At 38.5% G+C, this 17508-nt stretch overlaps 1 protein-coding gene across 2 annotated transcripts in view; it reads left to right on the forward strand.

Annotated features, from left to right (window-relative positions):
• The window catches only part of GDA (guanine deaminase), a 135096-nt gene that overhangs the window by 37712 nt on the left and 79876 nt on the right, over nucleotides 1–17508 (forward strand). For both annotated transcript variants that reach the window (XM_004276388.4, XM_033440180.2), the window contains exon 2: nucleotides 14670–14758. In XM_004276388.4, the coding sequence (XP_004276436.1) occupies nucleotides 14670–14758 (89 nt within the window). The remainder of the gene's footprint in view (nucleotides 1–14669; nucleotides 14759–17508) is intronic.

The raw sequence follows: 17508 nt of genomic DNA on the forward strand, positions 1-17508 counted from the left end.
TCTGCCAATGATAATAAGTTGTAAATACTAAACTAAGATAAACATAAAACCAGAAACAAATTAGATGCAGAAAGCAAACCCCAAGTCTACAGTTGCTCCCAAAATCCCCTGCCTCAGTTTTGGTATGATTCGTTGGCTATTCAGGTATTCCACAGATGCAGGTACATCAAGTTGATTGTGGAGATTTAATCCACTGCTCCTGAGGCTGCTGGGAGGAATTTCCCTTTCTGTTGTTTGTTCGCACAGCTCCTGGGGTTCAGCTTTATATTTGGCCCTGCCTCTGCATGTGGGTTGTCTGAGGGCATCTGTTCTTCACTCAGACAGGACGGGGTTAAAGTAGCAGCTGATTAGGGGGCTCATGCTCACTCAGGCCGGGGGGAGGGTGGGGTATGGAATGTGGGGCGAGCCTGTGGCAGCAGATGCCGGTGTGACGTTGCACCAGCCTGAGGCGCACCGTGTGTTCTCCCGGGGAAGTTGTCCCTTGATCACGAGACCCTGGCAGTGGTGGGCTGCACAGGCTCCCAGGAGGGGAGGTGTGGAGAGTGACCTGTGCTTGCACACAGGCTTCTTGGTGGCTGCAGCAACAGCCTTAGCATTTCATGCCCGTCTCTGGTGTCTGCGCTGATAGCCACAGCTCGCGCCCGTCTCTGGAGCTTCTTTAGGCGGTGCTATGAATCCCCTCTCCTTGTGCACCAGGGAACAATGGTCTCTTGCCTCTTAGGTCCATACTTTTTCCGGACTCCCTCCCATCTAGCTGTGGCGCACTAGCCCCCTTCAGGCTGTGTTCACGCAGCCAACCCCAGTCCCCTCCCTGGGATCTGACCTCCAAAGCCTGAGCCTCAGCTCCCAGCCCCTGCCCTTCCCGGCGGGTGAGCAGATAAGCCTCTCAGGCTGGTGAGTGCTGGTCAGCACCGATCCTCTGTGCGGGAATCTCTCCGCTTTGCCCTCTGCACCCCTCTTGCTGCGCTCTCCTCCGTGGCTCCGAAGCTCCCACCCTGCCACCCCCGGTCTCCGCCAGTTAAGGGGCTTCCTAGTGTGTGGAAACCTTTCCTCCTTCACAGCTCCCTCCCAGAGGTGCAGGTCCTGTCCCTATTCTTTTGTCTCTGTTTGTTCTCTTTTCTTTTGCCCTACCCAAGGACGTGGGGAGTTTCTTGCCTTTCGGGAAGATTGAGGTCTTCTGCCAGCGTTCAGTAGGTGTTCTGTAGGAGCTGTTCCACATGTAGATGTATTTTTGATGTACTTGTGGGGAGGAAGGTGATCTCCTCATCTTACTCCTCTGCCATCTTGAAGGTCCCCTGTCCCATTATTCTTGATGTTAACTTTGTTCACTTGGTTAAGGTGGTATTTACTAGGTTTCTCCAACATAAAGTTACTGTTTTTCTCTGTAAGCTAAATTTTGTGGGAGATATTTTGAAATTATGTAAATATCCTGTTCCTTAACAAATTTTCACCCACTAGGTTTAACATTCATTGATGATTTTTTGCATGAATCATTTATTACAATGATGGTTGCCAAATGCTCATTTTCTAATTTTGTCATTCCTTCCACATGTATTAAGTGGTATTCTACTGTAGGGAAGAACACTCTGTTATTCGTTCATTCATTTATTTAGACTCAAGAATTCCTATTTTATTTACTGGGGTTTAATTCATTATTATTATTATTTATTTTGATGCTCAAATTGGCCTATATTTGGCTAGCAGGAGCTTCTTCAAGAGGGTTCCTAGGTTTATTTTTTTTTTACCACTTTCCAATCGCATCTTTAGCATTTCCTCACTTTTGACACTTCTATTCCAGACTTACGTTGTACTTTCTGTGCTCCACCTGTAGTGTCATTCTGGTTCTTTCTAGTGGAGAATGATATGTAGAAACCAAGATCTGAGCATTAGGGGTGCTGATTAATACAGGGTGTCATTGTTTCTAGGCCCTTTTAACAAATAGAGCTAGGAAGGATAGGCATAGACACACACACAAACACACACACACACACACACACACACACACACACAGAGTTTTCTTCTTGGTCATTTGGGTGTTCCACAGATTACCAGTGTGAGCATTTCATATAATATGGATTTTGATGTTTTTAAAAAATAACATTTACCGTAAGCAGAGCCCATGTGTGTGTGCACATGCATACACCTGTGCACATATATGTATGTGTATATCCTTAGCTCTATCTGCATATGTGTGTGCATGCATGCACTTACTGATCTACCTAAGTTAAAAACCATGAGTTGACACAAATACCTCCAATTCAAATCCAGTATGACAGAGTTTGTTTTAGCCTTTCCCCTTTCCATTTTTGAAACTCCTTTCTGAGAAGCCTGGCTCTCATTATTCACAATATATTTACATACTTGCCTGTTACCCTCATGTGTAATCACCATGGTGGCTGTCTCCTTAGCCACATCTCTGCACATTTAACTTGCCTCTTTGACTCTGTACTTCTCCAGTCCCAGTTCCCTTGGCACTATTAGCCTTCTCAGTCTTGACCATCCCCTTCCCTCAACTGTCTCCATATTCCTGGCCCTAGCAGGCCCACCAACCTGAGCTGTATTAAGGGAAGGGAAGGAAGAGGAAAGACACTAAGAAATATATTATAAAGAAAAATAAACAAAAGGGGAGAGCTGTTTTATTTATTTCTGTGTGAAATGCTGTTTTAAAAATATATAATAGTGTTTAGTAGCCCTTACTTCGAGGCTGACTGTGGTTCAAATTCTAAATTTACCACTTACCAGGTGTGTAATCTTGGGCAAGGTACTTAACATCTCTGTGCCTCAGTTTTCTCACATGTAAAATGGGGCTAGTAATAATACCTGTCTCATAGGATTCTGGTGAGGTTTAAGTGAGTTAATATGTATAAAGTGTACAGGACAGTGTCTTGCACACAGTATTTTTATTATTATCAGACAACCTATCATTGTGAAATATGTTGTTTTTTTCTAATAAAAAATTACTAAATACCAATGAATCATTAGTGATGTCTTCAGTAGAGATAAGAAAAATTACTATGGTTACTTTTTCATCTATCAAAAAATATATGTTCTCTACAGGAAAATAAGGCAGCCAGAATTGGTACTTTTCCAAGAGTTTTTTTTTTTTTTTTTAAGCAGGCTGTGAAGTTAAAGGAAAAATCATTAAAAGTTATTGCCAATTAGAGATATTAGTTTAAGCCACTGGGATGGTTTTCAAAGTATACAGTTTTAATTTGCATGCATCTTTTTAGGAGTCTGCATCAGAAGTTGGCAGTCTGTGGCCCATAGGTCAAATCTAGCCCACTGCCTGGTTTTTATATGCCCAGTGAGCTAAGTGTGGTTTTTACATTTTTTAAAAAACTTATTTATTTTTATTGAAGTACTGTTGATTTACAGTGATGTATCAGTTTCTGGTGTACAGCAAAGTGATTCAGTTTCATATATATATATATTCTTTTCCACTATGGTTTATTATATGATATTGAATATTTCCTATGCTATATAGTAGGACCTTGTTTTTTTAATCTGTTTTATATGTAGTAGTTTGTATCTGATAATCCCAAACACCTAATTTTTCCCTCCACCACCCCCTTTCCCCTTTAGTAACCATAAGTCTGTGTTCTGTGTCTGTGAATCTGTTTCACAATAAGTTCATTTGTGTCATATTTTAGATTCTACATATAAGTGATATCATATGATATTTGTCTTTCTCTTTCTGACTTACTTCACTTAGTATGATAACCTCTAGGTCCATTCATGTTGCTGCAAATGGCATTATTTCATTCTTTTTTTACGGCTGAGTAGTATTCCATTGTGCATATATACTACATCTTCTTTATCCATTCATCTGTCAGTGGACATTTAAGTTGCTTACATGTCTTGGCTATTGTAAATAGTGCTGCAGTGAACATTGGGATGCATGTATCTTTTCTAATTATAGTTTTGTCTGGCTATATGCCTAGGAGTGAAAGTGCTGGATCATATGGCAACTCTGTTTTTAGTTTTGTAAGGAGGCTCCACACTGTTTTCTACAGTGGCTGCACCAATTTACATTCCCAACAATGTAGGAGGGTTCCCTTTTCTCCACACCCTCTCCAGCATTTGTTATTTGTAGCCTTTTTAATGATGGCCATTCTGACTGGTGTAAGGTGGTACTTCACTGCAGTTTTTTTTTTTTTTTTTTTTTTTTTTTTTGTGGTACACGGGCCTCTCACTGTTGTGGCCTCTCCTGTTGTGGAGCACAGTCACCGGACGTGCAGGCTCAGCAGCCATGGCTCACGGGCCCAGCCACTCCGCGGCATGTGGGATCTTCCCGGACCAGGGCACGAACCCGTGTCCCCTGCATCGGCAGGCGGACTCTCAACCACTGCGCCACCAGGGAAACCCCTTCACTGTAGTTTTGATTTGTATTTCTCTAATAAATAGCAATGTTGAGCATCTTTTCATGTGCCTATTAGTCATCTGTGTGTCTTCTTTGGAGAAATGTCTATTTAGGTCTTCTGCCCATTTTTAAATGGTTTTAAAAAGTAAGAATATTTTATGACAAGTGAAAATTATGTAAAATGCAAATTTCATTTTCTATAAGTAAAGTTTCATTGGAGCATAGCCACACCTATTTGTGTATATCTTATCTATGGCTGATCTTGCTCTACAGTGACAGGGTTGAATAGTTACAACAGAGACAATACGGTCCACAAAGTCTAAAATACTTAATGTGTGGCCCACTCTCACCACTATTATTCAACATAGTTTTGGAAGTTTTAGCCACAGCATTCAGAGAATAACAAGAAATAAAAGGAATCCAAATCAGAAAAGAAGTAAAGCTGTCACTGTTTGCAGATGACATGATACTATACATAGAGAATCCTAAAGATGCTACCAGAAAACTACTAGAGCTAATCAATGAATTTGGTAAAGTAGCAGGATACAAAATTAATGCACAGAAATCTCTTGCATTCCTATACACTAATGATGAAAAATCTGAAAGTGAAATTAAGAAAACACTCCCATTTACCATTGCAACAAAAAGAATAAAATATCTAGGAAAAAAACTACCTAAGGAGACAAAAGACCTGTATGCAGAAAATTATAAGACACTGATGAAAGAAATTAAAGATGATACAAATAGATGGAGAGATATACCATGTTCTTGGATTGGAAGAATTAACATTGTGAAAATGACTATACTACCCAAAGCAATCTACAGATTCAGTGCAATCCCTATCAAATTACCAATGGCATTTTTTATGGAACTAGAGCAAAAAATCTTAAAATTTGTATGGAGACACAAAGACCCCGAATAGCCAAAGCAGTCTTGAGGGAAAAAAACAGAGCTGGAGGAATCAGACTCCTTGACTTCAGACTATACTACAAAGCTACAGTAATCAAGACAATATGGTACTGGCACAAAAACAGAAACATAGATCAATGGAACAGGATAGAAAGCCCAGAGATAAACCCACGCACCTTTGGTCAACTAATCTATGACAAAGGAGGCAAGGATATTCAATGGAGAAAAGACAGTCTCTTCAATAAGTGGTGCTGGGAAAACTGGACAGCTACATGTAAAAGAAGGAAATTAGAACACTCCCTAACATCTTACACAAAAATAAGCTCAAAATGGATGAAAGACCTAAATGTAAGGCCAGATACTATTAAACTCTTAGAGGAAAACATAGGCAGAACACTCCATGACATAAATCACAGCAAGATCCTTTTGACCCACCTCCTAGAGAAATGGAAATAAAAACAAAAAGAAACAAATGGGACCTAATGAAACTTAAAAGCTTTTAAACAGCAAAGGAAACCATAAACAAGACGAAAAGACAACCCTCAGAATGGGAGAAAATATTTGCAAATGAAGCAACTGACAAAGGATTAATCTCCAAAATTTACAAGCAGCTCATGCAGCTCAATATCAAAAAAACAAACCATCCAATCCAAAAATGGGCAGAAGACCTAAATAGACATTCCTCAAAAGAAGATATACAGATTGCCAACAAACACATTAAAGAATGCTCAACATCATTAATCATTAGAGAAATGCAAATCAAAACTACAATGAGATATCATCTCACACCAGTCAGAATGGCCATCATCAAAAAATCTACAAACAATAAATGCTGGAAAGGGTGTGGAGAAAAGGGAACCCTCTTGCACTGTTGGTGGGAATGTAAATTGATACAGCCACTATGGAGAACAGTATGGAGGTTCCTTAAAAAACTAAAAATAGAACTACCATACGACCCAGTAATCCCAGTACTGGGCATATACCCTGAGAAAACCATAATTCAATAAGAGTCATGTACCACAATGTTCATTGCAGCTGTATTTACAGTAGCCAGGACACGGAAGCAACCTAAGTGTCCATCAACAGATGGATGGATAAAGAAGATGTGGCACATATATACAATGGAATATTACTCAGCCATGAAAAGAAACGAAATTGAGTTATTTGTAATGAGGTGGATGGACCTGGACTCTGCCATACAGAGTGAAGTAAGTCGGAAAGAGAAAAACAAATACCGTATGCTCACACATATATATGGAATCTAAGAAAAAAAGAAGCTCATGAAAAACCTAGGGGCAAGACGGGAATAAAGACGCAGACCTACTAGAGAATGGACTTGAGGATATGCGGAGGGGGAAGGGTAAGCTGGGACAAAGTGAGAGAGTGGCATGGACATATGTACACTACCAAATGTAAAATAGCTAGCTGGGGGAAGCAGCCACACAGCACAGGGAGATCAGCTCAGTGCTTTGTGACCACCTGTAGGGGTGGGATAGGGAGTGTGGGAGGGAGACGCAAGAGGGCAGAAACTAACACATCATTGTAAAGCAATTATACTCCACTAAAGATGTTAAAAAAGAAAAAAAGAAAGTGTGCTGACTCTTGGTTTATACTGTTAGAGAAGCAGTCACAGAGGTCTGGAAGAATCTCAGGGAAGATGGGTCAAGTCCAGCAGATACTCCTGCCTCGCCTGGTGACCCTGGACAAGTCACATATCCTGGTCTGTTTCCTCATCTGTGAAATGAGAATATTGGACCTGAAGATCTAAGTGCTTCATGCTACCCTTTGGTGCCTTCGTAACATGAATTCACTCGATTCTACTTTTATAGGCTGACAGTTTATTTAAAAAGCAGTCTCACTTCATCTTTTCCATTAATCTGTTTGATATGAATTGAGCTAATATGGCAATTTTCATCTCTGTCTAAAAGCCTCAGAAATCATTAAGACCTCACATTTTTATCTGATTTTATCTCCCATTACTGTGCCTGAGTGGATTTTGTGTTGCAATATATATTACCTTATTTTGTTAGATGGCCAAGGTATTTCACAATGGCCCAAAGAGCAGTTTATTCTGTTCCATAGCAACAAGCCTTTTGCCCACATTTGCCATCTGGTGTTTGAAGCCTGTATCTTGTGGAGATTTTTTTCATTAGCTGACAGTCATTACTCATCTGCTTTTGGCTTTAGTATATCTGACATTCTCATTATTGCTCATCCTAAATAGTCTCTGTTTTAAGTAAGAGAGCACTTGGAGTTGTTTGCTTAATTGAAGGGATTCAGTTTCCTCATCTGGAAAACAAGGGTGTTGGATGAGAAGGTTCCTGCCAGTTGACACCATCTATGATTTTATGAAACTTGGGTTTTAATGACTTATGTATGTGATTGACAGCCCACCTAGACTGTGGTCTGTGAAGAGGAAGGCCATGCCATAATAGGCTCTCTCGGTGATGAATAACTGAGTAAGTGAATGAATGGCCACATAAGCCCAGGTAATATCAGGATGAGAGAGCCATTGTCCCATAAAGGCAATACCAACGGTATTTTGTAATTTTCCACATTCATTTTCCATAGTATTTTTAGAGGTTTCCTAAAAATAAATCTCAAGGCCGTGACCTACCCCTTGCTACCTACCCCTTGCTACCCCTTGCTACCTCCTCCATCTGATTTTTACTACTCTTTCTTCTGGTCTTTATACTATATCCCCACTGGTCATCCTGGTTTTTCAAAACATGCCAAGCATCTAATTTAAGTTTAATTTAAATATACATATCAGGGTCCTTGTACTGGCTGTTCCCTCTGCCTGGAATGCTCTTCCAAGAATATGCAAGTGGTTTATTCCCTTCATGCAAATCTGTGCTCAAACATCATCTCTCAGAGAGACTATCACATCCCACATCTTATTTTATCCATTTACTTTGCTTTATTTTTCATCATAGCACTCACTAATATATTCAATGTGTCTTATATGCATCTATAAATTTATTGTTCCTAGCCCGTGGAATAGTGCTTTGCACACAGGAGTCACTCAAGCAGTAATTGTTGAGTGAATACATGAATGAGAACAAGAAAAAAAATCTATTAAGTACCTGATTTGTGACTTAAGGTTCTCTCCAACTCCACTGTTAAAGTACACACCTGTCTATAACACAACTTGTAGTTTTTTTGCCTCTATGCCTCTGCACCTATCATTATTTACCCCTTCTATCCCTTTCCCTCTAATTCTGGATACTTATAAGTCCCAAATCCTACCCATCATTGTCTGAGTTCTGTCTTTTCTTTGAAACCTTCACTGACCAGGCCCACTATCTCTCCATCTGAACTGGTGGGGCCAATGGCACTCTGTCATCATGCCCTCTCCCATCTGATTCATTATCTATCTCTCCATGTCTTAACTCCCCAACCATAGGCTCTATGAGTAGAGATTATTTTTATGTATTTCTATTTTGTTTTACTTTACATTTTCATGTATATTTTAAATGGAATTGACTTTTTTGTTTTAGATAGAATAAAACATTTACTATTAACAATTTTGAATCTGCAAAGATATAAAGATGAAAGCAAAAATTACCCCCAAATTCTACTGTAAAGAGAAAACAACCACTGTGAACATTTAGACACACCAACCCAACACACACACACACACACACACACACACACACACACACACACACCATATTCTTATAAAAAATTGGATACCATATGTTATCTAGTACCTTAAATATTTTTGCATTGTTTTAAAAAAATTTAAGATTATATCGAGGATAATTCAGTAAATATGTCTTCACTGATACTTTTAACTGCTGCAGTTTCATCATATTTAACCAATCCCTTATTTGACTGACTTTGAAATTATTTGCAATTTTTAGCTATTGCAAATGTTTGATGTATATTTTTGGGGTAAGCGGGATGAGAGATTTGAAGAGAGGGTAGACTTGAAATCATCATGGTGGAGGGATGGAACATGAATTGACTAGAGAAATACTCTTCACATTTTTTTTACTAATGTGCCCCCTAAAAGAATTTTGAAAAATTCTATTCGCTTTTGCATTTTTAAAAGTTGATATGTATAGTTTTTATTAAATTTTAAAATGTTTAAAGCTTATAATTTCTGGCAAATTGTAAATATATACATGTTAAAATTAAGCTATGCTATTATTTTTTTTTTTTAATGACTTATTAGAACAAATACCTATAGATATCATTATATATATGATATATAAATTAATTATACAATATATCATGTATTAATTATTAAAACATACTCTGGTAAATATTATATATTCAATATGAAACAGGAGGAAAGGGGGCAGGGCACAACCTTCAAAAGAACTACATAGCCCGAGGACACAACATAAACTGATTAGAACAAAATAGGTCCAAGATGGCGGACGAGTCTACTTCCACTAGACCTTGAGCCTCAGTATACACTCATTGTAACACATCAGCAAGCTAAGCGACACACCCACAGGTGCCACGACAGTTCCAAGGATGACCATAAAGGTCAAAAAGTGGGCAGTGGCTCAATTCCTAGAAATCCCCACCCCTTCCCCAAAATAGCTGGAATACTCCTCCCACTCATCAGCGTATGAAATTACTCACCCCTATAAAACTAACAACCCCATACCCTGGTGCTGCCCTCGCCTTCTTTTTTTTTTTTCTTTTTTTTTTTATAGGTATACCTGGATTTAATTCTCACTTCTACCGCTTGGTAGCTGGATAGCCTTAGGCAAGTTTCATACCTCCCTGAAATTCACTTAATTCAGTCTGTAAAATGGCATAATAACTTATTATAGCATCCTTTTAGGAATTTTAAATGTTAAAATTAAGCTATGCTATTACTTTTTAAAAGATGTCTGATGGAATCAAAATATAGTGGTTTGATATCTACCTTAATCTATTTTTCAAAAAATCATGAACTAGCTCCTCATTAATGATCTGAAATGGTATACAGTCCCTTTTTCTTCTAGAATTACCAGTTCTGTTCTCCTTTTCTTACAGAGTTTGTGCTAATACAGTATAGTTTTACACTTCAAAGCCTTTTACTGGTCAACCATTGCAATGAAATTTGTGTGCATAAATTTAAATATTTAAAATTTCCTGGGACCACAAGGAAATTTTTAAATGTGTATTACACATTTTGAAAAGTAATTATTTAAATGTATTAATAAAATAAAAAAGCTGTTTTTTTTTTTCCAACTAGGTAATGTATCTATGGATGAGTGTTACTTGTTGGTAGAATTAAATAGGAGCAGTATCAATTTTTTTCTTATTTTTCATTTTTATAGATGTAAGTGCTGAGAAACATTTTCACATTAATCAAGAAGATGGGAATGGGCAGAGTTTTGTTATAGCAATTTTCCTCAATCTTTTGAACTCCTTTTGAGTTATTTGATTAAAAAAATTGTGTATAGGGCTTCCCTGGTGGCGCAGTGGTTGAGAGTCCGCCTGCCGATGCAGGGGACGCGGGTCCATGTCCCGGTCCGGGAAGATCCCACATGCCTTGGAGTGGCTGGGCCTGTGAGCCATGGCCGCTGAGCCTGCACTTCTGGAGTCTGTGCTCCGCAACGGGAGAGGCCACAACAGTGAGAGGCCTGCGTACTGCAAAAAAAAAAAAAAAAAAAGGTGTATAAATTTATTACCAAAAAATACTTCTAATGATCTGTCAGTGGATAAGCAATTAGGCCTCCTGTCAGTTTTATTGACAGTAAAGACAGGGCTGGAGAAATGTCTTAGGGGGCCAGGCACAGACATTGGCTGGAGCACCTTTGAACTTGATGACTATGGATATTCTGTCTACTGTGTGGTGTGCTTGCCCCAGTGCTGCCTGGCCCCTCAGGTGCGGCCCAGAGAAGCAGGGCTGGGTTTCATCAGGGTTGAAAATTCAGCACATGTGTGTTAACTAAAAGATATAAGAAATATGAAAAAATAGCTAGTGGAATCCAGGCTGGACAAGGAAAGTGGTGAAAGATGGACTGGGGGAAAGTAGAGAGGAGAAGGTAAAGGGAGGGCTCTTTAAGGTGGATGATTGGAATAGCTGAAGTGGCAAACAGGAAAAAGAGGAAATGGTGGTCAGTTGTGTGATTCCGTAGTTTTAGAGGTAGAGCAGTTATGGGTCGTGAACATGCCCAAGGTGTGGCCATGATGTAAAGTTCATAAACTCCATTTGTTCATAAACAGATCACATGAAGATGAGTTCGTGGAAATAGGTGCTATGATCTCAAAAGGGTTGTCCATGTTGATAGGATAAGGAGTGAAGGCAGGGCTTGCAGTGGAGAGAGATAGTGTAGGGCAGGCGTCAACAGATTTGAACAATGAGAGAAGGTTGGTAAAGCAGAACAACAAAGAAAGAGGAAGCATGCCTTGAAAGCTGAAAGGAGTGGGTCTTAAGGGAGCTTTGCATGTTTACAAGAAGCTGCAGGAAAAATGGTTTAGAAATGGCCATGGTGGGTATGGAAACTCATTGCCTGACCCTGATGTAGGAATACCTGTCATTTGAGAAGTGTTGGGGAGGCCATGTCCTCAGGGGAAGAGCCCCAGTTATGAGGAGGGAGAAACTCAGAGCAGATATTGAAGACACAGGGAAATTTGCTGTCGATGGATGGGCGGTAACAAGAAGTCACAGTGAAGTGGAGAGTGGTAGGAGCAGGTCAGGAACAAGAAAGTAGCACAGAGCTTTTTGAAGAGAATGTTACAGATCAAGATCCCTGCTGTGTATTTGAGGAGCAGGTGAATTCTAGTTTTCATGTTGACTGAAGAAAACAGAAAAGAGGGCAGGTGGATTTAGTCCAGTGGTCTCTGAGGAGTAGGGCCTTTGCCCAACTACTCAGTATCAGCTTTAATTTCATTGAAGATGTGTCTTGCTTGGTTGAAATAATTGAGGCTTACATGCTGCAGACATGCTGAATTATTATTTTAACGTATTTTTGCTTTTTATTGCTATTGGGATTATTTTTGTGCCTGTATTTATTATTATTTATTTAATAACTACATTACAAAAGGCATTGGCTTATATTATAATTTTTATTCTCTGCACATCTGTGTTTATGTATATTGTGTATTTTGTCAGGTTTTGGTATGAGGATTTGGTAGCTTTTAGAAACAGAGAGGTGTCCATTGTTTTCTGTGCTCTGGAACTCTTAGCACAGACATTATCTGTTCTTTGTAAGCTAGAAAGAACTTTGCTATAAAATTCTCTGAATGTGTGCTATCTAATATGGCATAATAAGCACCTGAAATGCGGCTAATATGACTGAGGAAATGAATTTTCAAATTTATTATTTTTATTTTAAATTTAATTTCTCATTTAAAAATTGATACTCATCTCAGTGTTTCAGTGTTTTGGGGACAAACTGGTAATGTGAGTCTATGTTTTGTAGATTATGTGAAGTCTAAATATATAGATGACGTATTTCTAATGAAAATTTACCAGCCAGATTGAAATGTACTTTAAATGTAAAATACACCCTGGATTTTAAAGACTAAGAAAAAGTAAAACTAATAACTTTTACATTGATTTTATGTTGACATGATAATTTTTTGTCATGGCCACCTATGTTGTTGAATAAAATATGTTATTAAAATTAATTTTACTATTCCTTTTTATCCTTTTAGTGTGGCTATTAAGAAAATTTAAAATTATAAATGTGGCTTGCATTTGTGACAGGCATTATATTTCTATTAGCATGATTCTGAACCATGAGCTTTTCTAAAAGGTAGTAAAACTTCCTCAGTTTCTTTTTTTTTAAATTTTCATATCTGCTTTTATTTATTTTTAATTAATTTTTATTGGAGTATAGTTGATTTACAATGTTGTGTTAGTTTCTACTGTACAGCAAATTGAATCAGTTATACATATACATATATCCACTCTTTTCTAGATTCTTTTTCCATTTAGGTCATTACAGAGTATTGAGTAGAGTTCCCTGTGCTATGCAGCAGTTCCTTATTAGTTATCTATTTTATATATCATAGTGTGTATTTGTCAATCCCAATCTCCCAATTTATCCCTCTCCTCATTTTCTTATAGAGTTACTGGTTCATTCAGTTTTCCTATCTCTCCAGAATAAATTTTGATCATTTATATCTTCCTCAAAAGTATTTATTTCAAATGTATGAATATAATACTTTAAAATATTTCCTTTCTTCCTCCCTCCCTCCCTCCCTCCCTTCCTTTCGGTAATGGTAAATGGTAAATCAGCTCTAAGATACATTGATAAAATTCTCTTTTTGTGATTTTCAATTAATTTTATATCTGCTTTGACAGTTATTGATTCAAATATATTTTTAGAATCATCCAATTACTTTTCCTTATTTGTAGGAATTACATTTTTGTTTTCTGATAAAAATCACTGTTTTTTTAAAAAAGGATATCATCAATGAATAGAGAAGTCAATATTTATTTTATTTTATTTTCTGTTCCACAAACTATTTTTCCTGTAGTATACTGCCTTCTAATTGTTTAGATAAATTTTATATAAAAGTTTTCTTTCAATATTTCATGTTCCATGAAACATTTATTTTTACAATATTGCATTTAAAAATGAAACAGGATATGTCCTGCACATATATTTCATTTTTCTTTGTCCTTTCTTGCTTTGCAATCCACTTTTACAGAGAAAGCAATCACGCTGTACTTAAAAAGAATCAACAATAGATGCAATGTATCTACCATTTAAATGTTCCAGGGATGTGCTAATTTCTTAATTGAAATTACCATATTTAGCCTTCACAGTAGTTCTGTGAAGTATGTACTGATGGTATCCTCAGTTTGCAGATGGGGAAACCAGACCAAGAGGGATTGGAACCCATCCAGGGTTTCTCACCTATTGCCCATGGACTCACATGCTCCATGGGAGAGATCATTCTGTTAGTTTCTCATGCACAATACTAGAAAAATATAGCAGACCTCTTTATAGCAGATGTCTAGCATCAGAACATCAACATAGTTCATGCTAAGATTCCATTGTCAGGCAATTATTACATGCAGTTATGTTCAGTGTTCATAAATTGTCCCATGGTGTACTACTACTGTGTTCTGGACTTGGGTTTCCTATAACAGCCTAACAAAAATCTTTCATTCATCTGCAGTGAGGTACACTTTCTATAAACAATTGTTTCCTTTAATCATTTGGGGTGTGGGGAGAAATAGATACCAATTAGCCATTTTTAATACTGTGTATCTTCAAATTAGAATTTTTGAAGTCTTACTTATACCTATAGAATGGCAGGAAAGGAGAAACTTCACACAGTTTACTTCTTTGGGCAAGCATCCCATTTGCTGTCAAATACCTTTTAAAATTAATTTAGCTATGGTATAGTCTCTTTTAAGATTTAGATATTTAATAACAACAAATGACTATGGTTCATTAATTTGTGATTCTTTTCTTTCTTTTTTTTAAAGATAGTGTTTTTGGAAGAAGCGTCCCAACAAGAAAAGCTGGCCAAAGAATGGAGCTTCAAGCCATGTGAAATAAGAGAACTGAGCCACCAGTAAGTCAGAGCCAACATTTTTCCCTTTTACTTGATGCTGTTAACTAGTCTCAGATGATAAGAACCTGTCTTGAGAGACAGAGAGGCTTTTTTTTTTTTTTTTTTTAAAAGGATGAGGTGGGAAAGAGAAGGTAAATAGAGAACATGGAGCTGAAAGACAGAAACTTTGAAAACTAGAGGCTGCCGTCATTCATTTACTTCTTCAGCAAATATTTGTTGAGCTTATCATGTGTAAGAATAGGATCTGGAGGTGAAAATGATCTACAGAGCCTTGGTCCTCACTGGGTTTACGGCCCATGGGGGACAGGGAGAATAAACAAGTGCACAGATACGTAAGTTCCTTCCTTCTATAAAGGAAGTAACGAGGGAGCATGATAGAGATAAACTAGGGCTGTGGAGGGGAGTTTGGGGAGGAATAACTCTGAGTGTGCTTAGGGAAGACCTATCTCCAAAAGTGCATTTGAGCTACGATTTTATGTTCCAGCTACTTTAGTGGTTAATATTTGTGCCAAATGTGTTTCCTGTTGGTTGGTCTACTCTCTTCATAGCCTGGGTGATTTGTCTTATAGAAATGGGAATACTTTTTTTAAACTCAAAGATTTTGTCTGGTTTCAGGCCAAGTATGTTTCCAAAGTCAATGAAAGTTCCAAAGTCAACCAAAATCGCTTACATTCTACAAACACTTTTATAACTTGGGAAGTGGCTTTAGAGTAATGTAGTGAGAACACTGAATTAGGAATTAGAACACCTGCCACGAATCCTCACCCTACAGCTCTGCAGCTGTTAGATGGAAAGCAAGCCACTTCCCCTCTTTGAGCTCGTCTCCTGGGCTGTTGGCAAAGGATTGTCCTAGATTGTGGTAGACACCTTGTCCACTGCAGGAGGACTGTGAATTGGGTTCCCCCTTAGGCTTTGAGGCAGAGGAGCTGGCCAAGGTCCAGAGAGATGGGGTGACTGACCCTAAAGTTTTGTTGCACTTATACTCACGTCTCCTCCTCCTTCCCTCTTTGTGCTGCCTCCCTGTTGGCTTAGAAGCATGTGGCCAGTGGGCATGCAGATGAGTCCAATGGACATGGAGGTCATTTTAGGCACCTCTGCTGTTGCCATCTGTTTCCTCTGCTAGATTTTCTTGAGAATATATGTTGAGGAATAACTGACATTTATAAGTCACCTTCTTGCATTGCTTTGTCGTGAAAGATTAGAAGGTGGCTTGGGAGTGGATGAGATGGAGGTTGGGAGAGGGTGGGAGGATGGTGGAGTGGCTGGAGGATGGGCAGTGAGGTGAACACATCTGTGGGTCTTCATATCCTTTTGTCCCGCTTTATGAGGTTGCTTTTGGAGTTAAATCCATCTGACAAATGTATATGCCAGGAGACCTGTAAGCACTACACACAGAAAAGTGAGAAGGTAAGAAAAATTGTGAACTTTGGTGGAAGACTAAAATCTTTGAAGACAAATTATATTTAAAATGCAAAGTGATTTTTATATCAAACCTATAAGACAGGTACCGTTGAATTTCTTCAAGTCAGGATTAAAATACATGATGTCTCTGACAGTCTGTTTAATAGAGTCAGTGTACCTACAGGTATCTCAGCACCGTGTGGATTTTTTTTTAAATGAAAATTACTGCTGGAGCACTCTGAGCCGTGCTTTGATAGGAGTGGATCAGACTATGACCATGGACCTGAGAGAGGTTGACAGGGCCAGGATTAGAGTGAGGCAAGTGAGGCATTCACCTTGAGCACAGAATTTAAGGATTTTGGGGAGGGCAAAAAACTTACTAATCAAGATAAATAATACTTTAATGCAGTTTAATGCAGTATTTTTAAAAATCAAAATTAATGCAAAAAACCCACAAAATACCAAACAAAATACCAAAATTATTAATAAGGACAAGATGTTGTTGTTTGTTTCACACCCCTGCATTTTTGTGCAATGAAAGAGTGGTTTTCAAACAGCCCAGGATTCCCAGGCCCTTGGGACCATCGCACCCCCAGCAGTGCACGTTGATGAGTGTTGCCAATAGTGTGCAAGCAGACTGAGTAACTTAAGCTATTATATAGAAGTTCATGTGTTTTGATTGTAGGGCTTTTTGTAGCATTTTCCACTTGGTTAAAAGACAGGTGGATGTCCTGACAAGGGGCACATATTGTTCTTTCTCCTCAGGTTCTGGTACAGCCTAGGCAGCACTGCAAGTTTGGGATGTGAAGTTGATGGTTTTTATCTGGGGAAAGTTGAGATTTTCTGAGGAAGTTAGGATAGTGATTAAGTAAAGTGAAAAGAGCAAAGTGGAAAAGCAGGAGAAAGGAGAGCTTTCTCACCTTCTCCTGCTTCAGCCTTCAAGACCCCCTGCTTTGCCTGCAGTTTGACTTTTGATGGCAACCATTTAGCTGCAAGTGATATCTTGAGTGGAGTTCTAAGCCTGGCTGGGCCACTAATCATCCTTAAGCTTCCTTTGTTCTTTCCGTAGAATGAGTAGCTGGGCTCAGTGAGCGCTAATCTCACGTGCAGCTCTGACAGTCCACACGCTCCTGCATGTACTGCTATCTGTAATAATCCTGGAATATAACTTTGATTATGTGAATGTTTCTATTAATAAGCATTTCATAATACTTCCTGTTTCCTAAAAAGGATTACTAGGCTTTCTGGATGAAAGTTAAACTTCTGATACAGTAAATCCTTGCTCCCTGTCGCCTCTGAAGACTTTGTATCCTGTGTTATCTCCTTTAGTTTTTTCATCTCTGGTACCT

The sequence above is a fragment of the Orcinus orca genome, chromosome 6 (genome assembly GCF_937001465.1).
Source record: "Orcinus orca chromosome 6, mOrcOrc1.1, whole genome shotgun sequence".
Classification (NCBI taxonomy): Eukaryota; Metazoa; Chordata; class Mammalia; order Artiodactyla; family Delphinidae; genus Orcinus; species Orcinus orca.